At 48.9% G+C, this 24,657-nt stretch overlaps 1 protein-coding gene across 6 annotated transcripts in view; it reads left to right on the top strand.

Moving 5' to 3' along the window:
• The window catches only part of TACC2 (transforming acidic coiled-coil containing protein 2), a 79,664-nt gene that overhangs the window by 44,692 nt on the left and 10,315 nt on the right, over positions 1–24,657 (top strand). For 2 of the 6 annotated variants that reach the window (XM_007469549.1, XM_007469548.1), the window contains exons 4-13: positions 207–267; positions 1,393–1,594; positions 8,348–8,409; positions 9,429–9,544; positions 10,710–10,881; positions 12,167–12,307; positions 13,187–13,276; positions 19,528–19,671; positions 20,174–20,250; positions 23,757–23,800. In XM_007469549.1, coding sequence (XP_007469611.1) covers positions 207–267; positions 1,393–1,594; positions 8,348–8,409; positions 9,429–9,544; positions 10,710–10,881; positions 12,167–12,307; positions 13,187–13,276; positions 19,528–19,671; positions 20,174–20,250; positions 23,757–23,800 — 1,109 coding nt within the window. The remainder of the gene's footprint in view (positions 1–206; positions 268–1,392; positions 1,595–8,347; positions 8,410–9,428; positions 9,545–10,709; positions 10,882–12,166; positions 12,308–13,186; positions 13,277–19,527; positions 19,672–20,173; positions 20,251–23,756; positions 23,801–24,657) is intronic. The other 4 variants (XM_007469551.1, XM_007469550.1, XM_007469553.1 and 1 more) reach the window with 3 other exon arrangements.

The raw sequence follows: 24,657 nt of genomic DNA, 5'->3' as shown, positions 1-24,657 counted from the left end.
CTCTTTCCCTCGGGGGCAATAATAATATCTGTTAAAAAGTCGGAATGGATTGTCGGTGTGGACGTCTTTCACTTGGTGTTGGAGTGGTGTAGACTGGAGGGTGGTCTGGGTCAGATACTCAGCAGTCAGACGCTCTGGGCCTCAGTCGGCTCTGGAATGTTCTGTGCCTCTGTCTGTTGTGTTTACATTTTCCATTTTGTTTCCAGTGACACATTTAGGGTGAAAAAGTCGCCAAAACGGTCTCCTCTCTCTGATCCACCTTCTCAGGTATAATGTTCCCTTGATACTTGTGATTTTATCCCTCACTCGGGAAGATAAGGCTGATGTGTTTTTATTCCCCATTAGTCAATAGAGTTTTCTTTTCTATCATGCCCCTCTCCTTGCCTCCTACATGGATGGTCCTTAGTGTTTGCAAGACATTGTTCTGATCCCTTTCCTTGGGGAAACATCAGAGTATGTCCCAGGAATAGGCAGATGTTCAGGAAAAATGTCAGTTGGATTCTATGGGAGTCGTGCTGGTCCATTTTGGCCAGTTAATCTGCTGAGAACTTAACTTGAATATCAAGTTGCGGAAGTCTGTTGAGATAAACGCATATATAGTGAGAAAGAAATGAATATGTGTCAGGAACCCTGGGTTATGTAACCAGGGTCAGGATGGGGAGATAAAGGGCTTTCATCCCCTGCAGAAGTGGCAGCTTGGGCTCTTTCTTCATACGAGTCCCTGCCTCCCTCTTCCTATAGTTCCTCTGCCAAATATATGCCATTTCTTCTACCCTGTTTACAGACCAAGAAGGGTATCCTGAAGTATGTGCCAGGCCATTCAAGGTCATAAAACAAGCAAAGCCCTAGCCAGCCAACCCTGGGCAGGGCGAGGCTGCAGAGAGGTGCCCAGCCCCGCGAGAGGGGTCTTGGGTCCAATGCCACCTCTGCTGTAACATTTCTGGGCTCCCACCCTGCCCTGCTCAGCTGCACACCCTCTGTGGAGATGGAGATGAGACCCCCCTCTCTCTCCCTCCCGTGTCAGGCGTGAGGATTGTCAGGCAGCGTTGATGATGTTGATGTACAAGCCTGAAGCACTATGTGGGCGTAACGCTTTAGTTGCCTTCATAAACGTGCCCGTAGTAAAAGCTGCCTTATTTTTCTCAAAGTGAATGGGCAGGAGTATCTCAAATAACCAAGACACAAAATCCTGATTCTTTTAAAACCCACGCTCATCACCCCCTGAAACAAACCATCAGAAAAAGAAATACATAGTGGAAAGACTTTGTGTCCTTGGGACTGTTTTGAGCAGAGGAATTTGACAGGGACCGGTCCTGGTGAGGGGGACCCAGACCTCTGTGGGTGGGCACGGAGGCTGGACAAGAGAAGAGACAGCTTCCCTTCTCCTGGTAGGACCCCACCCCCGTGGCCACGCCGGAAACGCCGCCCGTGATCTCCGCGGTGGTCCACGCAACCGACGAGGAGAAGCTGGCGGTCACCAACCAGAAGTGGACGTGCATGACGGTGGACCTGGAGGCTGACAAACAGGACTATCCGCAGCCCTCGGACCTGTCCACCTTCGTCAACGAGACCAAATTCAATTCACCCACGGAGGGTAAGCAACTCGGTGGCCGACTGGACCACCACTCTGCCTTGGAGACCACTGCACCTAGGGGGCAAAAGGCCAGGAAAGAAACTTCTAAGCCAGGTAACCGTGCTGTTGGCTGCCATCTCCTGGTGTACCCCGATCTCAGGCTGCCTTTTGAAACAGCCCGAGGCTTGAAACCAGCTGAACAGTGACCCCGGGGCACCTGCTGAGAGCCTGCAAAGAACTCTCTAACTCTGGGTCCTGAGCTCACCTGAGCTTTGCACCTTCTTGGCTGTATGGCTTACATCCCTTGATGATTTTGAGTCAAATGCTCACGGTACGTCAACCTGCCTGTGGGGTCTCTTAGCCCACTGTTCATCGGCCCCACGGGACGTCCCACAGTGTGACCAGCACCTGCTTAAGCCCCACACCAGAGGTTCCCCCCAGGCTTGCCAACAAGAGGACTGAGTCCTTCTGAATAGGCCCCAAGCAAGTCACTTATCTCATTAGTATCTTCCTTCCCCTTACGTACACCCACTTTCAGCTTTCTGCCTGATTCTTCAGCTTGAAAAATGCATGTATCTTAAGTCAGCAGCTAGAACCTTCCTGCGAGGGATTAGTCCATTTCCAGGTGTGATGGTACCCTGCATTCCTAGTCCTCCTGGGGCCTTTCCTCCACCCACCACCATGTGGGGCTTGTGAGCCTAGTACTGGGCCGTCATTCCAGCACTGTGGGCTGTTGGCATGGTTCTAAGTTTCCCTTTCCAAGATCTTGATTTCTAGGAATTTTTAAAAACTGTGTAGAATTCAATATGAGGACAGTCCTACAGGGAAACCTTATCTCCGCTTCTTTGCTGCTAAGAAGAAACCATGATCTCCATCAGACAGCCTCCTGCCCCTGCCTGGGCAGGGCAGGGCTGTAACCGAGGTAACTTTTAATTGTAAGTAGGAATGCTTCCTCTGGAGGTTCTTGTATGATCAGGCTTCTTGGCGGCTTGCTTTGTGCCCACGAGGTCTCTGAATGGTACCAGTGAGATCCATTTCAAGTTTTGGGGGATTTTGGGTGCTTATCTTATTGTAATGCCTTTCTCTAGTTTGATGATGAAAAGACAATCCAAATTACGAGTATTTGGACTTTCGAGCATTGTATTTTCTGCATAATGGAGCCTTTGGTTGGTTGTCTGGTTGGCCCTCTGGCTAGGGGTTTGGGAGGCTTAAGAGTGACCATCTCACTCCAACCTGACCCCAGGGGCCCAGGCCTGGCCTCAGCGTTCTTCAGTCCTCCTTTTCCTCTGTGCACACACCCCTGAGCCATGACTGTACTGGATGGAACCACTTTCCCCCTGGGACGCCCCTGCTCAGCTCCCCTGCAGGCTACTGCAGGATGCCCCCTGCTTCCCTGTCTCCCAGGCTTGTCCTGCCTCCTCCCAGCCTTTCCCTGGACATGGCCCCTCTGCCGTCTGCTATCAGTGCTTGGTCTGAGCTCGCTCTGAGGTTACGTAACGCGGTAAGGATGATGCGGGTGCATCTCTTGCTTCCCTACTAGATTGTGTGTTTCTTAAAGACAGGAAGCCCATCTGAGCCAGCTTTGTTTTCCTTACAGCACCATGAACACCGTAAGGGCTAAAGACAGCTTTGTGAGGAAAAGAAAATAGAAGCCTAGGCAGGTAGACAGCTTAGTGTCCACAGTTTGATCTTTGCATCGGTCACCACCTGTGTGAGGGAGACGGGGTGGGGGAGGAGGGGAGGGCGTGTTGACAGCCCAGAAGCAGCAGGGGGTGGCTGAAGACTAGCAGGAGCCTGGCCAGTTTGTAGCACCTGTGGTTTCCTGCTGGTTCACCTCTCTTGAGGCTTAATAAGAAACTTTTAAATGTCATAGAAACCAAACTGAGCTTGCCATTATAGATAGGAATCAAAAGGTGTGTGTTTTGGGCTATGTGTGTGTGGTTGTACCATCAGGAACCAAATAAATACATGCTTTGTTTTGTTTTTTTTTTTTTGGCCGCGCCACATGGCTTGCGGGATCTTAGTTCCCTGACCAGGGATTGAACCCGGGTCCACGGCAGTGAAAGCGGGGAGTCCTAACCACTGGACCGCCAGGGAATTCCCTACATGCATTATTTTCATAATACCTTTTAAGCTAATAGGTGCCTCATTCAGTGGTAACATCTATTTCTTCATCTTTAACTTAGAACTAAAGCAGTCCACTCACTAGCTTAGTGGCATATTTGAGATATGTTTGTTTTCTGCAAAAGTTCCACAAATAGGGAAATCTGTAAGTTTGGAACAAAACTCTAGTAAACCTGCCTCCTTAGAAAATGACTGTGGGGCTTCCCTGGTGGCACAAGGTTAAGAATCCGCCTGCCGATGCAGGGGACACGGGTTCGAGCCCTGGTCCGGGAAGATCCCACATGCCGCAGAGCAGCTAAGCCCGTGAGCCACAACTCCTGAGCCTGCGCTCTAGAGCCTGCGAGCCATAACTCCTGAGCCCGTGTGCCACAACTACTGAAGCCTGCGCCCCTAGAGCCCATGCTCTGCAACAAGAGAAGACACTGCAATGAGAAGCCCACGCACCGCAACGAAGAGTAGACCCCGCTCGCCGCAACTAGAGAAAAGCCCACGCACAGCAACAGAGACCCAATGCAGCCATAAATGAATGAATGAATGAAAAAGAAAAAGAAAGTGTGAATATGTGGGAAGTCCTGACCATAGTTATAGCTGGTGGGCGATGGGAAATCCATTGTCTGTGTGAATTCAGAACAGCCTCAGTTTCAAGAGGTGTGGCCTGCATTCACCTCTCTAATGTACCTGGTTCCCTCCAGCAACTGGATGTAGAAACTGGATGCAGAGCCCTGTTCTCGGATTGTCCTCCTGTTACTGAGTCACGTCCGGCCATACCAGACACGAACCTGGTTGGGGTGCAGATGTACTCCCCAGAAAGAGCCTGCCCAGTGCTGCAGCCGTGATTGAGGCTTTCTTACACTGAAGTCATAAATCACAGGACAATGAAATGTTGAGTTAGAAATAATACTTGCCACTTGGACACGCATTCACTGCAATATGAATTCTCCAAGTAACAGTAATAAGGAGGAGCTGTCGGGCTTCCCTGGTGGCGCAGTGGTTGAGAGTCCGCCTGCCGATGCAGGGGACAGGGGTTCGTGCCCCGGTCCGGGAAGGTCCCACATGCCGCGGAGCGGCTGGGCCCGTGAGCCATGGCCGCTGAGCCTGCGCGTCCGGAGCCTGTGCTCCGCAATGGGAGAGGCCTCGACAGCGAAAGGCCCACGTACCACAAAAAATAAAAATAAAAAAAATAAGGCGGAGCTGTCATTGGTGGAGTAGCCCTGCTGAGCCTTTACATACGTGATTTCATTTCACCCTCCCAGCTCTAGATGGTGGATTTCTGCACTTCCTCACGTAAGAGCGAGGGAGCAGAGGCTTTGAGCTGTTAAGATTTGCTGAGTGTTGAGGGGCTGGTTCTCGTAGGACCAGGTCTGCCTGACTCGAAGGGCCTCTTCCTTTCCACCATGCTCTTTACGTGAGCGTCATACAGACTTCCTTTCGTTAAGTGTAGAATGAGGATGTTGAGCTGATCGGTGCTTCCCTACCTGGGTTCACAAGAGATTCGAGTTGTCTTAATATTTCAAAAAACCTGTGGAGCTGGGTTAGAAAGATGCCCAGCTAGTTTAAAACCGCATGTTTGGGGGCTGTAATCATATCAGCTCACTGTGGTGACACTGATAATCTCTCATTGATTTAAACCTCAGGTTGGCAGTTATAAACATCTTTCTTTGAGTGCTTGCTTAGCAAATGCCCTTTTCTGGAGCAATCTTTTGAAACATGGTGCCGTGAGAGAAAACCTTGTTCATGTGATCCCCAGAGATGGAAAGTTTAGGAACCACTGGACGACAGAGCCTCCGAAACCTCTTAGCTCTGGTCTGAGACCCTGAGGGAGTATTTGCTTTAGATTCGAAGGTCTGGATGGCCATTGCTGGTCACCCTGTCTCCCTGTACACACAGCTGCACCAGCACCTCCTCTTGCATACAATAGAGAAGGCGTGTCCTTCTCAGGAGCCTAACCTGGTCTTCAGTGGTGGGCACCATTGTTGTCACACTACAGGCATGTAGAAGGGCCACCCAAGGAAGCTGGAGCAGTGTCCTTGTCCCCTTCCAAAAGGCTCATCTCCTCTTATCACTTATGTTAAAAGTTTCAGAAATATTAGCAAAGAGCAGTAACAGACCTGGTCACAGTCCCTTACCTTTACGTGACCAGCTGTGGGGCTTTTCCTCTTACATCAAATCATTTTACCCTGCAAGATGTATGCACTTTGAGCTCCATTTATGGATAAGTCGATGGGCCTAGAGAAGTCAGGGAGTTGGCTTCCCTGATCCTGGCAATGGCAATCAGGACTCGGTTGCATCCTTCCGGCTTCTACCCAGGCTCCTTCGATCCCCCAGCAAAGCTCCAGCCATGAGAGTCAGATGGAAACACAGGCCCATTGCCTTCAGAATGACAGGACCCATTAAAAATAACTTCGGAGGAATTCCCTGGCGGTCCAGTGGTTAGGACTCCTCGCTTTCACTGCAGTGGGCCCGGGTTCGATTCCTGGCCGGGGAACTAAGATCCCGCAAGCCGCACGGTGCAGCCAAAAAAACAAAATAAAACAAAACTTCTGGCCTCTTCAGCTCGGAGCAGCACATGCTTTAGCGAGCGGCCTCTTCTCTCGTTTGTAAAGATGTTGAGCCATTTGGTATAACTGGCGTTACCCTTCTTGGCCTGCCTGCTGCGTGTGGCGTAGTTGAAAAATGGGGCTAAAATTGGACGTGGCTCCCCTCTCCAAGCCTACCCTCTAAGGCTTAGAATTTAAGGCAGGTGAATGGGATTTTGAAAACCAAGTTCAGTAAGATGTTTTCTCAGAAGGTCTGAGACCCTCTTGGCAGGTAGGAAAGAAGGCAGATGAATGAGCTCAGTGACCTGAAACCCCCCCAGATCTGCTGCCCGGAAACGAGCTCAGATTCCAGGTGGGACACTGAGGAGAGCTGGTAACCAGAGCGGGCACTGACGCGGGGCCCCAGGGCCTGGAACATCTCCATGGTGGCCTCAGCTTATTCAGTGCATCCCAGGTGCTCTGTGGCATTGTGGGGTGTGCGGGGGTGTGGTTTCTATGAAATAATTTAGGGTTAAATCATGCCTTGGCAATAGTAGTAATACCTTGGAGGAGGAAGCAGCTGATTCACTATTATCTTTTCCATTTAGACAGTCTTTAGTAGAGCAATAAAATGATAGTTCTGGGGTCCTGCACCCGGAAAGTGACAGGTCTAGAAAAGGGCCTAGAAATCACTTTGTCCTTCACTGTCCCCTGCCTTTGAAAGATAGTAAGTCTTAGTAAACGAATGCTTCTTTGTCTTCAGTTGAGGCAGACCCCAGGGCCAGATTCACACGACGGTTACAGACACTCTGAGTTCCTGCCCAGCATATGATTTGGCTTATTCTCCATTCTTCCCAAGTGATGCACAAGTCAGGGCCTTAAGGACGCATGAGGTCCTTCTGGTCGTTAATCCACAAAACTGTCTCCATTCCTGTGATCAGGTCCCGCCTGCCAGAAAGATGCATTTGCTTCATCCCAGAGAGTCAGAGATTCCTGAAAAGTCATCCACGGGTTTAAGAACTGGAGTGTATTCAGTTTTGTTTTGAGAGAGTTTTTGAGGAAATATCTCATTTTAAAGCTCATATTAAAGGATCTTTTAAGAATGATTCCTTCTGTTGGATATGATTATGAATATGTAGGAATGTGGGGCTTTAAACCAGAACTGCTATTTATTTTTTACCTAAAAAAATTAAGGCATGAGGCTTTAGGGATTGCCATTAACACTCTTGCACAGCTGCTTTCTGAGCGGGTCATTTCACCTCGGTTTTCTTTTTAAGTGGAAAAGAGCCATCTGGTAGCTGCGGATTGGGGCTTCTTCAAGGATAGAGTCCTCTTCTGTCTTGTTCATCACCGTATCCACTGTGCCTAGCACAGTCTGAGGCACATAGTAGGTGCTCAGAATCTACTCACTAGACAGGGAGTTCGGTGGAGTAGCAGAGCTGGGTCTCCACCTGGAGTTGCCCTGGGAACCGAGGCAGGCAATGGGGTTTCTAGTATCCAGTGAGAGTATCTGGAGTTTTCTTTGCAGCCTGAAGTCTCCGGTCAGTTTGAAATAGGTCATCTTTCCATCAAATTGGACTTTAGTAGTCTTTGCAGCTGAACATTTGATTTGGACCGGCCCTGTTGGCACTGGCAGAATTTTGGGAAGCATTCTAGACAACTCGCAAAGCTCCTCTTACAGCAACACTGTTCTTCCCTTGCTTCTGACAACTGGATGGGCAACCGTGGGTCCAGTTCCAAAATGTCACCAGGACTTGGGAAGGTCCCATGTATCGCACGTGAGACTTACAGAGAAAAGCAACACCCAAAGTGTACACACTGTCTGATCTGAAAACTCTGTGCAAAATGCTCAGATCTTTCCCCAGTCAAATCCGTGCTTGGTCATGACATTTAATTCCCTTGGAACTCTCTCAGGCCCCCAAATGGCAGAAGCCCCTTTACGGTAAGGGGTTTACCAGTTGTCTGAAAATAGCTGAGTCGAGCCTCCCCTTTTGACCATATCAGAAATCTCAGTCAGTGGACATTCTCAGAAAGCTTAAATAAAGCCTTGTTCCGGACCCCACCTGCCCAGCCCCAAACTTTTCATTTCCCCCCCCCACCCTGGTACTCACCTCTCCTTCTGTTTCTTTTGCAGAGTTGGATTACAGAAACTCCTATGAAATCGAATATATGGAGAAAATTGGTTCCTCCTTACCTGTAAGTTCTTCTGCCTTCAGCCAGCAGGGAACATGCTCTCCCACCCTGTTTTTTGGTCAGTTTGGTGAACTAGGGCTGGGGGGGTTGAGGTTTGTCTCAATCCACTTCAGATGCCATTTTCAGGGAGAAAAATGATAGGATGCTGTTAGGCTTCCTGCAGAATTACTTCCTAGACTGAGAAGGAACTCGTCAAGAGATTTCTTTTAAAAAAGGTGGAGGGAGTGGTTTGGTGGTGTCTAAGGTGTACCGTTATCTGGTTTCTTCAGATTAATTGCTTCCTAGAACTGAAAATTGTCCCTTTGGGCAATAAGCCTTTCCCCCATCTCTTTTTCATTTTGAGTTGTCATGATGGGCACCTGTCTTCCCTGGCTTAACATGTGCTGCTGCTGTGGGGCATTTGGTCCTGGACATGACCTCTTGTACTGCTGTCGTCCAGAGATGCCCCCAGAGGTGTGGAGATGCCCAGGAGGGCTTGTGCGACACTCAGCAGCCCGGACACGTTGCTCTTATCTATCTTTCTTTGCATCATTCATAGATGGGGTGTTGCTGCTTCTAAACCACATCTGCTGTAAGTCAGTGAACCTTGATGGTGGCGCTCATCACAATGGGGCATCATGCCCGTCTTCCCCATTCAACTGTGGGCCACGCCCGGACGGGGGGTCTCGCCTGCCCCTCTGTTTATGCTCGGTGGCCAGCATGGTTGCCTATCCATAGAGGATGGCCCCTAAATGCCGATGGGCTGAGCAGCATGTAGCACACCAACACCATTGCAGTCCCCCCCGGAAATGTTCCCAGCTGCACGCGGTTCCACTTCCTTCCTATGCTTTCCTCTTCCCTCCGGTCCTCCCCTCCTCTCTCTTAGCCAGCGCCGCTTTCTCCTCTCTTCCGGGTGGCTGGAGAGAAATGAAGGCTTCTCCCTAATGAGTTATCTGTCCCCGTTGAAGAGCGCTCTGGTTTTCGTCTCTGTAGTGTGTTTAGGCCACTGCAGCCGAGCTGACGTGTGACTTTGATCCCTGCAGCAGGACGACGACTCCCCGAAGAAGCAGGCCTTGTACCTTATGTTTGACACTTCTCAGGAGAGCCCGGTCAAGTCTCCCCCCGTCCGGATGTCGGAGTCCCCGACGCCGTGTTCAGGGTACGACTTCCATGTTGAGAGAGTTATACCCCGGGGCGGAGGTCCCCAGGCCTCTGAGCCCCTGCCCTGCTCTCCTGACCCCCATTCATTTGCACACACTCAGGCAGCCCACAGTCCCATCTCCCTGTGTCCACACGGGCACAGATGCAGTGGGTTTGTCACGGGCTGCCCTTTGGACTAAGGTAGCACCCTTTAACTGCTGAGAGCGTGAGCCCCTCCCGTCACCTGCCGGTGCACGCCGCTTTATTGTGTAATTTATCCCGTGGGGAGGCAGCACGCCTTAGCATTCAGTGCCCGAATCCCACTCCCAACCCCTACTGGTTGTATGACCTGATGCGAGTTACTTGACCCTCCTGGGCTGCAGTTTCCTCACGTGTAAAGTGAGAGTAATAATAAAATTGATCCTGTAGGGATTTTTTGAAGATGAATTGAGGTGCAACTTGGGATAGGGGTAGGGGTACCTGTTCTAATAGCCAAAAGGAGGAGTAAACTGAGATGCTGTAAGGAAAGCACTTGTCACAGGGCCTGGCACAAATGAAGTTCTGATAAACGTTTATTATTCATACGGATGTGAATGTAAGCATTTGTCAGGCTCCTGTTCTGAGCTGTGTGGTGCTGGATTGGGTGAAGGGGGCGGTATCATGCTAACATTGGGACCTTCCTGTCCTCTCCCACCTGCCGCTTTCATTGAGTAGGAGTGAACGCTCTTGTTATGACTTCCCATACCTACTCCAGAATCTGCTCAGGGTGGAGGGAATGAGATGATGATGTTATTGTAACAGCAGTAATGGCGCCTTATGACTGGCACTGTGTCGAGTGCTTTAGGTGCAGGCAGCATCTCACTTGATCTTCACAGAGTTACAGTACCTAATCCCTCCCGCCAAGGTGCACAGCCAAGGGGTTGGCAGTCTGCTTAACTGCAGAGCTCGTACCCTTAGCCAATGGCATCTGTGCTTCTGGCTGTCCCTTGTCAGCAGGCTCTTACGTGGGGCTGGACCACCCTCTATCCAGCCAACGGACACCTTGATCACCTAAGACCTGGCCGTCTTCCTCGGGGAATATAACCTTGGAAGTCTAGGATCGCTTGCTATGTTAGTTGGGGCATCCTGGCTAATTTCAGTGGGATTTCCAGTGCAACCTCTAAAGATGCGCTTTGCTTCCTTAGCTCAAGTTTTGAGGAGACTGAAGCCCTTGTGAACGCCGGGGCAAAGATCCAGCATCCCGTTGCACGAGGGCTGGCCCCCAGCCAGGAGCCACACTTGCAGGTGCCAGAGAAATCCTCCCAGAAAGAGCTGGAGGCCGTGGCCTTGGGCACCGCGTCGGAAGTGATTGAAATTGTAAGTGGGGTTGGAGGGGCCCGAGATCACTGCGGGTGAGCCCTGGGTCAGCTGGGTTCTATCACCACTCGGGCCAGGCCTTCAGAGCAACACTCCCCTGGTACCTGATGTGGGTCCCTATCCCCCTATCCCACCAGAGAAGCCAGCCTGGGAGACCCCACCCCATAATGATGAGAGAAGGTCTCTCCATCCGCACCAATGTGGTTTTGCAGTTCTCACCTAAGTGCTTTATTTGCCTTCAGGGTTATTCATTTTCCACTTCTAGCCCCTTCGGGCTGGACTGTTGGTTTTTGAGCTGCCATCAGTCTGTACCCTGCTTCTCTGTCCTCTTTGGCAGAGGGCAGAGTATGGTAGATCAGGAAACACTCTCCTTTTGAGGAACAGTTGGTTCTCCTGGGCTTTGGTGATGGGAAGTCCCTCCTGTTTATAGACCAGGACTTAAACCTCTTCCCTCCCAGCCCCTGTGGGACCTTCAGAGCGAATAGACCTGAGCTGAAGGCCTCACCCACGCGCCCCACACGTCTAAAAGCGATCACCCTTCTGGCCAATTCTGTTTTTCTTTTTTTACTTCCCCCTAGCAATCCCCAAGAGGGTATGAGGCCATTGACTTGGCGTGTTGCTTTATTGCTCCAGATTAGTAGACGTTCATTTATCTCACGCATCAAGTATTTATTTAGCACCTACTGTATGTCTGGCAGGTGGATACTGGGAAAATAATAGTGAGCAAAAAGAGAGTCCAGACGGGACCTAGGCTGTCTCTCAAACAGATACTATGAAGGACTCATGCGTGATTCAACTTCTGCAAGCTTTACCTTCTGATATTGAAGTCTGTCTGATCTACCAGTTTGAGGTCATCTTTCCACTATTCAGAAAATGACCTTTACCAAACCTTCCTTTGGATGTTTATAATGGAAAGTATGTTCTTGATGACTTATGTTTAGAAACCCCATCACCTACCTTGTCTCCTACCCACTGAGGTTTTCAAGTACATAAGTAAAGGGTAGCTTTCCTCCTAGCAACTGGTTATGGAGTGAGGGTGACATGGGGGTGGAGAGGGCACCTAAGGCTGTGCTTTTGGGGAGCGGGTTGGGCCCGCCGATCTCACGATGCCCATGATCGGCATGTGGGAATTAGTCCAGATGAAAAGGAAAGTAATGGCACCTAACTGATACTCTCTTCAGCCTTAAGGCAGAGATGTCCAGCCGATAGACGGGTGGTCCTTGCTTGGAAGCGATATCACTCTGCTCTCTGTTTTTCCTCTGTGTCCTCCTCTGCCGGCCTTCAGACAGCTCCTGAGGGCTCCTTTGCCTCTGCTGATGCCCTCCTCGGCAGGCTAGCTCATCCAGCCTCTCTCTGTGGTGCGCTTGACTATCTGGAACCCGACTTAGCAGAAAAGAACCCCCCAGTATTTGCTCAGAGACTTCAGGTTTGTAGCCTACGTGTGACCTTCGGGGAGTTTGGTCAAAACCTCAGTAGAGAATGAACCTCCGAACTCCAAATGCAATGAGGCAGGATTTAATGGAGCATTGCTGAGAATGTCCCAGATGGAATAGCTTCCCCTCAAAGACAGATGTATGTGGTGTTCTTTACCCAGGACGCCAGAGTGCTATAAATCGTGCCATTACATGTGGAACAAACCATTTGTATTTCAATTTGGAAAACGGACCGAAGCAGTCATTTTTTAGAAGTTTTGATAGCCCCCGAAAACAGTTTCTCTGATTTATTCATGGAACCAAGGGTATTAGCTCACCATGGAGCCGGGCTGTTTATGTATACAAGGTTATCTCAGACCCCTGTTGAGGTAACATCTGGACTCAGGTCTTGTATCTGGCACCAAAACAATTGTCTACAGTCTGTGCTTTAAATTTGACAGCTCAATTTGATACCCTCTAGACTGGGATGTTCAGAGCAAAAACTTATGAGAGATTGTTAATAGTCATTTGAGATATGCAAATCCACTCGTGGAAATTGTTGGCCGACTTGACATGCAGTGAACAAAAGGAGAGAAATTGAAAGAACAGTGCACTAAAAATTCTGATCCCATTTAAAAAATTATTTCGTATTTGCTTAATACTTACCGCCAGACATCCCAAAGGGTGGTTTAAAAAAACAAAAAAGGAAATGAGACACTTATTTCATGATCTGCTGAGGTGTTAATTGTGAAAGAAAGCCAGCGCATATGTTTCCCCGAGTACCTGTCATGACACATTCACGTGGCACATTTGTTTCTTGGCTGTGGAAAACATTTCCGTCCTGTCTCGGTGCATTTCCCCTGCGGTTTGCTCACTTCCCACCCCTCCGGCAGGAGGAGTTAGAGTTTGCCATCATGCGGATAGAAGCCCTGAAGCTGGCCAGGCAGATCACCCTGGCTTCCCGTAGCCGCCAGGACACCAAGGTACCGGTTTGCTGCTGCCGTGTGCTGCCTCTTGAGAATGTTGTGTGGTCCAAAAGCTTCTTTGCTAACCATGGCCAGGCAGGTGTTCGACAAAGTATGATTTTCCAAAAAGCTAAAAGTGTAATTTGTGCATAAGTACACACTGAACACACCAGCAGGATGGTAAATCCTGTTGAATGGAGGAAAACACGAGAAACCGATGTCCAGTCAGTGGGGTGAGGAAGCTGGAATAACATTGCAAAGTTAGATATAAACAGGTTAATACTAGTTAAACAGGATAGATAATTCATAACCTTTGAGGTTCGTTTTTCTTCCTATAGAAATCATTTGCTTCGCTACTAATAAAAAATAATTTGCACCTTTTCTGTTTTCTACAAGTTAACATCTAATTATACTGAGACTGGATCCTAGTCAATAGTGAATAGGTGAAAACAAGACCTTCCTGAGATGTCAGATAGGCCAGGGTCAAAAGGATTACAGAAAAGCAGTCTTTTTCTGCAACGGGAGAGCGTAAATATTTCAGGCTTTGTAGGCATCTATTTGATCTCTGTAACAACTAACTCAACTCTGGCACCAAGCTCTGCTAAAGCAGCAGCGGACAACACGTGGATGAATGGGTGTGGTGGGTTCCAGGAAAACCCTTTTTACAGAAAAGGGCAACAGGCCATTTGAGCCATTGCCCTAATTTGCCAACCCTTCTCTAGGGTAGTGTGTGATATTGACAAGACCTGCAGAAATTGTTTTGCTGGCTTCCAAGTTTGGAGTAATTTTTCTTAACAACTGGAATGTGTCGCTGATGACACGCACGGTGGAGCGTGGTCCAGGGAGGTTCAGCCCACCCCCAGGGCTGACAGGTGCGCCTGGCCTCTGAGGATCCGCCTCATTCCCTCTCCCACACCCCGCCCCCAGTTGGCAGCCCGGTGAACCTGGGCTGTCAGACCAGGAATGGGCCCCAGTGTGCTCTGTGGCCCTGAACCAGTTGGTGAGCCTCTCTGAGCCTCAGTTTTTCCATCTGTGACAAGAGGCTAATAGCAGCGAGTTTGCGTGTTGCTGTGAGGACAGTAAGTGCCGTGCAGAGAGCCTAGCACACAGTAGGTGTACGATCAATGAAAGCTGCTGGGAGGTGACCTTCACTTGTGCCTCTGTTACCTGATGAGACTCTCCCAACATCTCTCTTCAGGCAGCGGGTCCAGGTCCCATTTTACAGATGTGGAAAACAGAGCCTGGGAAGCTGGGAGAGCTGCCTGTACATCTGGGAGCCTGGGAGCTCGTTGCCTGTACATCTCAAGTAACAGCTCACTTGGCAGAGGGGCCCGTGCTCTCTCCCATCACTTGTCCTTGGGCCAGGATCAGGAGTTCATCTGCTGGCCCTGCCCTGTGGGTCCCCCACATGTGGTTTCCCTGGAGCCAAATGGGGACCCCTTTCCAGAGACATCTCTCAGTGAGAGAGGAAGGTCATCCCACGGGTGTCCAGACTGGGAACATAGGGTGTTTACAGGAATGTAAACACCGATTGCTGATGTCCTTGTTCTTGTGGCCAACCCATACCCTTGGGTTTAATTTCCGTGAAAATGAGATTTTTAGAATGCATTAAGCAGTAAGGATTTTTTTCCCCCGTTAGATTTATTTCTTGATGTCCTTGGGTAGTGGCTTAAACACAGAATGGATTGCTTGACGTTTGGTCACTATAAATACAGTTTATTCCTGTCCAGAAGTCTGAGGCAGAATCGAGCACATGTTCTCAGTGCTTCCAGTTGAGTATTAAGTGTTCAGGACTGCCTGATACCCCTGCCTACTTCTCAGAGACGGCAGCAGTTGACTTCCCGTCAGTTAAAGCCTGTTCTCAGACCACGTGTCCCGATTTTGTTTGAGGAACTACCGTCACCTGAGTCTACTGGGTGTGGTTTGGAGAGACAGCCCCCGCTCCCTCCTTATGTATTCCAGAAGAGCGTGTTAAAAGAATTCTTCCGTAGGGGTAGAAGTGTCTTGGAGTATGAGGGACATTTTTCTCTACCATAGGAACTTGTACCACTTTTGTAAGAAGTATATTCATCTAGTGACGTTGGCCCATGGAAAATAGATGCTCTTTTTGGTAGCTCACCAGACCTAGGGTGGTCCATGTACCTGAACCCAATTAGGTTTCTGTGGGTTTCTTGCTGGTGAGATGCTTGATTGCCCCGTAGCGCATTGGAAAGTGCTGATATATAGAAAGAGAAGACAGCCGCTGTGTATCCAATTTGCTCTTTTTTCTGCCCATATGTTTCAGCTGCAGGTGACCTAGCCCAGTGTTTCTGGCAGCATGGTCTTAAACTGTTGCTAACACAAAATGAAATCACTTGGAATGAAAAAAAACTCATACTGAGGGGATGAAAAACGTCATGAAATATGATGGGGGTGATTTCTGGTCGCTCCTGTGAGCAGCTTCACTCGACGTTTCCCTTCAGACTGAGGGCCAGCAAAGCCAGCCTTCCAGGCACTGCTGTGCGGTTTCCTGTCTCATTAGTCAGAAAACGTTAGAAATGAGGGAAACTCCACAGGGGCTGGGGTGTCAGACCCCTTATTGTTTACCTTCCACACACTTCTGGTGGAACTGAGTTCGGCTGTGTCCTCCTCGGGGGGGGATCTGACCAGGTCACTGGCTGTGAGGTGCAGCAGCCCTGGATTCACCACTAAACCAGGGTGGATAGAACCTAAGCGTTCCATCCGTATGGCTTTCCAAGGGCTGCAGGGCACAGGGATGGATTTAATTTGTGTGTATAACAGATACTGGGTATGGTCCAGTATCTGGCCTTGTGGGATTAGGGGGACCCTATATAAAGAGGGAAGGATGTGTCTGGGTAACATAGGAACAAGGGTCATACAAATGGCAAAGCTTTGGGGCCGGAGGAGGTCCTAGAAACAGGCTCCCCTGGGAGGGAAAGGGTATTAGTCTTCAGTGTGTGATTCCTCCAGGAGTCCTGGCCCGTAAAGGAAGATGCCTGGGTTGTCACAGCATCAGTGGGAGAAGGAATCAGGTCTGGGGCAACTGTATGGTTGGTGAACGGCCTGATAGCATAGCTGCCTTTTCTCCTTCTGTGTCCGGAAACCACCCACCCCGGCCATTTAACCAGGTAATACCCGAAACCCGCCAGAACAGTCGAAGGGCAGTGACAAAGGGCTGGCACGTGGGTTTCAGCTTATTTGCCAGTTTCAAGAATTTGTGGTTTTCGTCTGCAGCCTGTGTTGAGGTCTGAGGCCATGTCTTGACCCAGTGGGAAGGAGAGGCCAGTTGGTGCTGGTGGCACCTCCTGTGGGGAGTGGAGTAAGGTTAGCACGTATCAAGTGCCTTCCTTTTGTCTGCCGTCCTGAACTTGAGACCCGCCCCTTGTCAGATTTGGATGGGGCGGCACCGGGGTGAGGCTGCTCTCTGGCCCACCTGGCGCCACGTGGCCCCGACACCCCCACAAGCGCCCAGCCTGTGTCCACGCTCCATGACCTTGGCCCATGACCTGATCTCGGCTTTGGGGCCCTACCCCTGCGCCTTCTCACTGCTTCCCACCTGGTTCCCGGGGACCAAAGCGATCCTGCTTTGGTCCAAGACATGGCAGCTTCCCCTGAGCCTGGCGGCAGCGGGTTGGACACCAGGAGGATTGTGAGCCTGGGTGAGCGACAAGTGCCCCCAGCCCCTGGCTGCAAGGCCAGAAGGACCCCAGGCATGAGGTCTGCAGGCAGGATCCGGGCGACAGTGCCCCAGGGGTCCCCGCAGGGACCAAGATTCGAGGGAGTGGATTGAGAGGTTGGACGTTGGTCCCATGCTGTCTGAGTCGTGGCCCCTTCACATCTTAATTTGTGATTCTGGTGGCTTTTTGGTTCCTCTAAAGTAGCAAGTGGGAGGTTATGTGGGAGAAACAAAGCTTAATCTAAGTCTGATCTTAAAATATCATCAAGAGACAAACCTATTAATTTCAGTTAAAAACAATTCTTGGTTGTAAGAGAAAACCAGGGTGTGTACCTTGAATTGCATTAACATGCAGATACTCTGGTAGTAATTCAAATGGATTCTTAAGTCATCATGTTTCTTTATTGAAAACACCAGGTGGCCAGGATGACCGGTGATAGTGAATTACTGTATCTGGTAGTAACCATTTGCATTTCCTTAGAAAGCTCATTATTGTGTTTATTTTTCATCCCCTTCCTTGTTTTACGAAGGACATTAGGCAGCTTAAAGATCATTAATTCCTGCACGGGTCCTATTTTGTTTCTGCCCAGTATGATAAAGTTAGTTTTAATTCATTTTCTCTTGCACTTCAGAGAGTTGGTTTATCTTGGGTCAGAATTGAATCTCATTCTGGGAAACGATTTGGCCAAGTCTTATTTAGATCCTCAGTTTTTTCATCATCAGAGGGACCAGGATGAGTTGGATGGCGTCTAAGGTTCTTTCCATTTTGAAACGTTATTCTAACTTTTTTCAAAGAATACATTATTTTACTTAACTGTGACAGGAACATGTTTTTTAAAAATCTCTTCAGAATTTTGTGTTTTTGAACTTTCTCGATAAATTGTAAATACTGAGTCTTGGTGTCTAGGTATAATTTTCTATTTACTTCCTGAGAAGTTTCCCATTTGACAAGTAGAACCTTGAAAACATCTCAGACATCAGAGATTAACGCCTACATGGGAGAGGCTCTGCCCTGTGGTCTGGAGGCTCTCTTCTGAGAGGCCAGCCTGCCTGCTCCTGAGGGCTTTAAACTTGTGTTCTGCTCAAATGTCCTGTCACCGAAGATCCTGGCATCCCACTTGACAGGTGGGCGTGTCCCTGGGCTCTGGTACTCCCTTCTGACCAGCAGTGGTCATTCTGGGTCCCATGTGAGAGTTAGCCCAGATACTCAAGGCCAGGCAGGGGTAGTGACACCCACGCAGCAGACGCTCGCTTCCAGGACAGCCTAAACCACTTAATTCATCGTGCATGTGTACAACTAACTGCTCCTAACTCGGTGACCTCCAGTCCTATCCATTAAGCTTCCACCTGCGTTTTCTAAGCTGTCACAAGTTCATAGCCTCTGAGGTCACAGTAGGGTAAGCATGCCTGTTCCCGTGATTGAGGAGAGAAATTCTGCTCAAGCACCTTCGGGTCACCCCCTTCCCAGTTACCATTGGTTCTTTCATCTCCTCTGCTTCCATCTACAAGATAAGTCCTCACCGTTCCTTTCCCACATCTCTCTCTTTCTTCTACACTGTGGTGTTCTGTTCACGGCTACATCTCCTCTCATAGATTTCCCAAAGAAAAAGCAGTTGCCCTCCGCCCATTACACCCCCATTGCTTCACGTCCAGTGGGACTCTAGTAACCAAGGTGGAGGTTTGCCTTGGCAGCCACGACGGGCCAGGAGGTTAATGAATAGGACTGAGAGTGTGATTGGTTTGACATTTCTTTTGCAGTAGAACTAGATTGACAACCCCGCTGCACTGGTTGACGACGCTCCTAATGCTGCATTTCGGGTGTGTTGGAAATGGCTGAGCATTTGTGCAAAGGGAGGAAGAGTCAGCACAGACCTCTCCTCCCTCCCAGGAGGCTTGTGACTGTCCAGTGTCAGTCGTGGGGGCAGGGAATCACACCGCTCATCGAGGGGCTTATCGGCACAGGTGGATGTCGTCAGTGATCCTGTTTTCAATTTTCCCGCCGACGCTGTAACTCCAACGTACCGCTTACCTTTCGGCACCCAGAAACTAGCTCGTTGAAGGTGATGTTGGTTGAGAGCTATGGTAGGCCTTAAGCTTTGTGTGAATTATATCCTTTCAAATAGAGCTAACCAATGTCCCCGAAGTTGAAATGTGGACAAGTCTTAGAAAAATGATCAGATCTGTGGTTACTCAAAACTGGGAAAGCATAGAGTAGAATTCAACATTGTTCACCGTCAGGCTTTTATTTCGGAAGTGGAACCTGCTGGAAGATGACCTTGGTTCTTATGCGCTGTGCCTAAATGCCTCTGCGGCTGATAAATGGCATTGATAAACGGGCACCAGACGTGCTTGACTCCAGGGCCTGGGAGCTGGGGAGGCGTCCGCCATTAGACCCTTTGTCAGCCGGTGCAGGTGCAGAATGATAGATTTCCGTAGATTGTATCCGGCATTTCCCCATTCATTAGTCTTAGCATTTTCTCATACTTTTGGTGTTCTTTGTTTCAAAACCATACAACTGACCCGTTCATGAGAGGATGAATGCAACTCTCTTTGTCATAAGATTAATGTTAACTTTTTAAAAACCATTCCACAGAGAGAAGCTGCTCACCCAACAGACGTCACCATCTCCAAAACAGCCTTGTATTCCCGCATCGGGACGGCTGAGGTAGAGAAACCCACAGGCCTTCTGTTCCAGCAGCCTGACCTGGACTCCGCCCTCCAGATCGCCAGGGCAGAGGTACTGTGGCGTGTGTGTGTGTGTGTGTGTGTGTGTGTGTGTGTGTGTGTGTGTGTGTGGCTCAGAGAAGGCAAGGCCAGCTCTGGGTGCCCTGAGAAAAGCTCCGGGTTCTGCCATTTGTAAATAAATGTATGTACCCACGTCCCACAAAGCCAGCATCTCTGGACACAGACTTTCTCCTCTGACCACTGCAGGCAGAGACAGGCGGCAAACCGTGGGTTTTGATCTTGGACACTATTGTTTAACAAGCCTTTAGGGCCTCGTTCGAGTTATAACAAAAAAGCACATGCCTTTTAGTTGCTCTCTGTGGACATTGTGAAAGTCTCACGTTTGGCTTATTTCTATCTCATGCTCGGGGAAATTCTCTAAATATAATTATTTGGTGTAACAGGTTTTAATTCCATATTTATTTAGTGTTTCCTTGTCTTGGTGTATGAATTGCTCAGATCTGAATTGACTCATCTGGGACTAACCTCCTTCCTTTTCTTCTCCCTGATACTAGATCATAACCAAGGAGAGAGAGGTCTCGGACTGGAAAGATAGATATGAAGAAAGCAGGCGGGAAGTGATGGAAATGAGGTCAGTTGTGATGCTCGGGCTTCCTGGTACGTGGGGGATGCTTACCTGTGGTTTGATAACAGCTGGAGCTGATGTGGCCCGTGAACAGTGTCCTCTATAGAAGTTATCCGTTATTCCACAAGGTTTGTATTTTCACAGAAGTATTCTTTGTGTATTGCTATTATTAAAATACCATGAGCATGAGTCACATAATGCAATCAAATAAATATAGGTACAAGGGAAAACACATGTCCTTCCCACTCAGCCTCTGGTTCCACACCCTTCAGGTAACTACTATGCACCATTTCTGGTGTATCCTTCCCAGAATTTTCCATTTCTGATCCCAGATGTGTTAAGGTATCTATGTAGCCTCCATTTTTCTTCAAAAGTGGAGTGTAGAAATGTACATTACCCTATACTCTTTTTTAACTTAGCGTAACTTGGACAGATTTTTATACATCTTGACCTTATTGTTCAACAGGTGCTTGACAGTCCTTATAAGGGTCTAACATAATTAATTTCACCAGTCTCAATCGATAAACATTGAGGGTGTCTCCCAAATGTCGCCTGAGTGATTTATTTTCATTTGCTGCCTATAGTCATAGAAGTATGACAGCTACCACACGGTAAGTACCTGCCGTGTGCTAAGCACTGTGCTTTTGGCTGGAGACACACAGTCTGTTTCTCCCCACAGCTGTCGAGGGGATGGTCAGCCCCGCTTGAAGGCGCAGAGAGGTTAGGTGACTTGACGGAGGCCCTGGAGCCTCTAGTTAACAAGAACATGGATTTGAATCCACCTTTCTGACTCTGAAGCCCAAGCTCTTTCCACTGTGCCCAGTAGCCTGCCTCTTGCTTTCACTCCTCACGTGCCTTTTCCCCTTTATTTCCTTTCTCAATTCACCATCTTCTTAGAAACTAAGAAACCATCTCTGGGGCTAGAATTTACCCTTAGGATGTGACTTTTAAAACTATATTGTAAGTGGCATTTTTAAAGCAATTTTGGCCCAAACCTCTGCTCTGACCGTCCCGGGTTAGCACATCTTGTCCAGGTTCTAGATGCTGCGCGTCTAAGAACTGCGCGTGGCGGGGTGGAGGGGGCATAGTTCATTCTCCACACACCTGCCTTTCTTCAGCACGAGCTGAGGCAATTGCAAGAGAAGATACGGATTCCAGCACAATCATTTTAACAAGACAGAAGGTCTGGCACTGTGCCAAGAATACATAATAGGCTTCATTTTAAAGTCTCAACGTGTGGGAATAAGAGAATGAATGCATTTTAAACATTGGTCGAAGAATTTATACATTTTTAGTACACTTAATTGCAGTAGTGCTGTTAGCTAATTATCAAAATCATATTCCTGGCTACCGTTTTAAGTAATAAGCAAGTGTTTAGGTGATCATATCCCATTTTCTAGGTCAAATAGTATCTTCCTGAATATTCTTCTGTTAGTTCCATCTTTCTGCTGACAGTTTTTGTGATCACTTCTGGAGCTTAATCTTAGCGCTATTTCACATTCAAACTTAGGCCCTGTAGTTGCATTATTTTAAAATCTCTTTTATCTTTTTTTTTTTTTTGGCTAAGGGGGAGTTGGGGAGGGAACCGGGTGGCTTTGGTTTTTTGCCTGCACTCGAGGTGGAGGCAGGACATACGGGGAGGCTGGAAGTTCTTGTCTCTGATTCCTTTTGCTTTCCTGGGAGAAACTGTACCTCTGGGGGCTCCAGGGAGTGCTGTTTGCTAACTGGTATGGTGGGATTTCAAGTGTCACCAGCTGGCACAGAGGCACTAGTTTTTGGTGCCCTAAACGTCAGCCTCTGGAGCCAGACCAGGTGGAAGTCAGGCTCTGCTTTGTAGCTGCTTCTGAGTCTGTTTCTTTTTCATTCTTTCTTTTTAAATTGTGATACAGTTGTTTTACAATGTTGTGTTAGTTTCTACTGTCTAGCGGAGTCAAGTAGAGTTCCCTGTGCTATACAGCAGGTTCTCTGAATCTGTTTCTTAACTCTGTGTCTAACTTTCCTCATCTGTAAAATGGGGGTAAGTCACAATGCCTGGAGGCAGTGGAGCCGAAGGGTTATAACAAAGACTCCAGAGTTGATACCTGGGTTTGGATCCTAGCTCTGCCACTCTGTAGCCCTGGGATCCTGGAAAGGTTCCTGAATGACCCTGTACAGCAATTCTAGGGAGACCACTTCTTTGGCCCCCAGTCTCCTAGCACTTCTGAGAGGACACGTCCCTTACTTGCTGTGGTCCCGCCTCTGCCCTCAGTGGTGGTGGGTTTAGATGGGGCAGCCTCAGAGATCCATCACTGTTTTGTGATTCAGGGGTGCCAGGAGGGGTTGTTTAAGCACAGAAAACTTGAAGTGTCTCTGTGTAGGATTCAGGGAGAGAATGCAAGTGCACTCATGTTGTGGCTGCCTTTCTTGTGGTGGGTCTGCCCTTGGGTGAGGCAGTGACCTTGGGGCCAAGTTCAAGAAGCCAGGGACAGACACCCAGCAGCTGCAAGGCCTTAAGCCTTTGCAAGAGTGTGTTCTGCTGTCACTGTCGCTTTTAACTTCATTTAATTCCCACCCCCCAGTCCCGAAAGTCAGGGTCTAAGGTAATCCTCACTGTACCAGGGAGTAAGCTGGACCCTCAGCGTCCATTACTGACTTGGCCAAATCACACAGCTCGGAGAGGCAGGGTCAGCTGCAATCAGGTCCTAGATCTGTTGGAGGTTAGTAGCTCTTGGTTCTCTTGTGGATTGGATAATGTAGGTGAAACCCTCAAGTCTTTTTTGAGAGTTTCCTTTAATCTTATAAACAAGTGATCTTAGTGCTTTTGTGCAGCTTCTCTTTATTGAGCCTACCCAAGAAGTGCTACTGTTTCGTTTCCTGCCACTCCCCCACTCAACAACACAGGTGACTAAGAAGTGGTCCCTGGACCTTGAGGAGCTTCCACTCAAGTACTATGATGTATGTTTTGGAAGAAGATTCAGATAAAATGTTATGGAGTTCTAAGGAGAAATCAGGGAAGGCTTCCTGGAGGAGGTAGCATTTGAATTGGCCCTTGAGAAATAGACTGTGACAGGTGGAAAGAGGGAGGGGAAGTGAACAACATGGGCAAGGCCATAGAGGTGAGAAAGCTCAGGGCAGACAAGAAATCATTTGTTCTCACTGAACCGATGTGTTCACGAGATGGCATGGAAGGAGGTAAGACTGATGAAGATCAGGCCCAGGTGACAGAAGGCTTCGACTGTCAGGCTGAAGGTTTGGCCTTATTTTTTTTCTCAGTGGGCAGAGGGGAGACACAGAAGGTTTTGTATAAGGGAGTGATTTGATCAGAGTCTTGCACTAGGAAAATGAACCTATTTGGGTGTGCAAAAAGAGGGCTGAGGTTGGAGGGGTCCCTAGTAGTCTGAGCCACCTGTGACCCATAAGACTTGTCCTCTTAGACAGTGGTCAGGCTGTTGATATCCAGCACATGGGCTCCCACGTGAAATTAAAAACCATTCTGTGGTCACAGTTCCAACCTATTTTCACTTCTCTTACAGGAAAATAGTGGCCGAGTATGAGAAGACCATCGCCCAGATGATAGGTGGGTATCCTCACTGGTGGGGGGCTCAGGCCTGCCCTGAGATTTCTGAACTGTGGGGAGGGCTTTGAAAGTAGAGACTCAGAGTGTGTTCCTCTCAGGCTCCTCTTAGAGCATGAAGCCCTTTAGAGAGGGACCAGAGCATCCCAGAACATGGCTCTGCCCCAGATCAGTGAGTCTGGGGACCTCCTGGAAACACCTGTCAGCGTGTGTGTTCCTTAGCATGAATTATTCATGCCTGTGGGAAGCCGTGGCTGTCACTTCAATGGCCACCATTTGACCCAGCCAGGATGGCCCACCTCATGGGGAAAGAGATTTGGGTTGGTTACTAGGATATTTGGGTGATTTTTTTGCTCATGGGAGAGAATCAGATCTCTATAATCAAATCTCTAAACCCTAATTTAGTTTAGACACAAGTGAAAAAATACCTGACTCGGCCTTTACACAGAGGTCTAGAACAAGGACAGTAGAACACGTGGCAGTCCAGCTGCCTGTCCCTATTAACTGGTCACAACACTATATCTCACTGAGGTCGGACACTGCCTCAGAATCCATCTTAACACAGCATCCCTGGCAACCAGTACTGACAGATTACTTTGGCCTGCAATAAAAGAAGGCCTCGTGTTACAAGTTATACACACCTGGCTCTTTTTTTTTTTTGCGGTACGCGGGCCTCTTACTGTTGTGGACTCTCCCGTTGCGGAGCACAGGCTCCAGACGCGCAGGCTCAGGGGCCGTGGCTCACGGGCCCAGTCGCTTTGCGGCACGTGGGATCTTCCCAGACCGGGGCACGAACCCGTGTCCCCTGCATCGGCAGGCAGACTCTCAACCACTGCGCCACCAGGGAAGCCGTCCTTTTT

Source organism: Lipotes vexillifer, unplaced genomic scaffold (genome assembly GCF_000442215.2).
Source record: "Lipotes vexillifer unplaced genomic scaffold, Lipotes_vexillifer_v1.1 scaffold240, whole genome shotgun sequence".
Taxonomy (NCBI): Eukaryota; Metazoa; Chordata; class Mammalia; order Artiodactyla; family Lipotidae; genus Lipotes; species Lipotes vexillifer.
The sequence above is the reverse complement of the archived record's forward strand: the minus strand, read 5'-3'. Positions and strand labels throughout refer to the sequence as shown.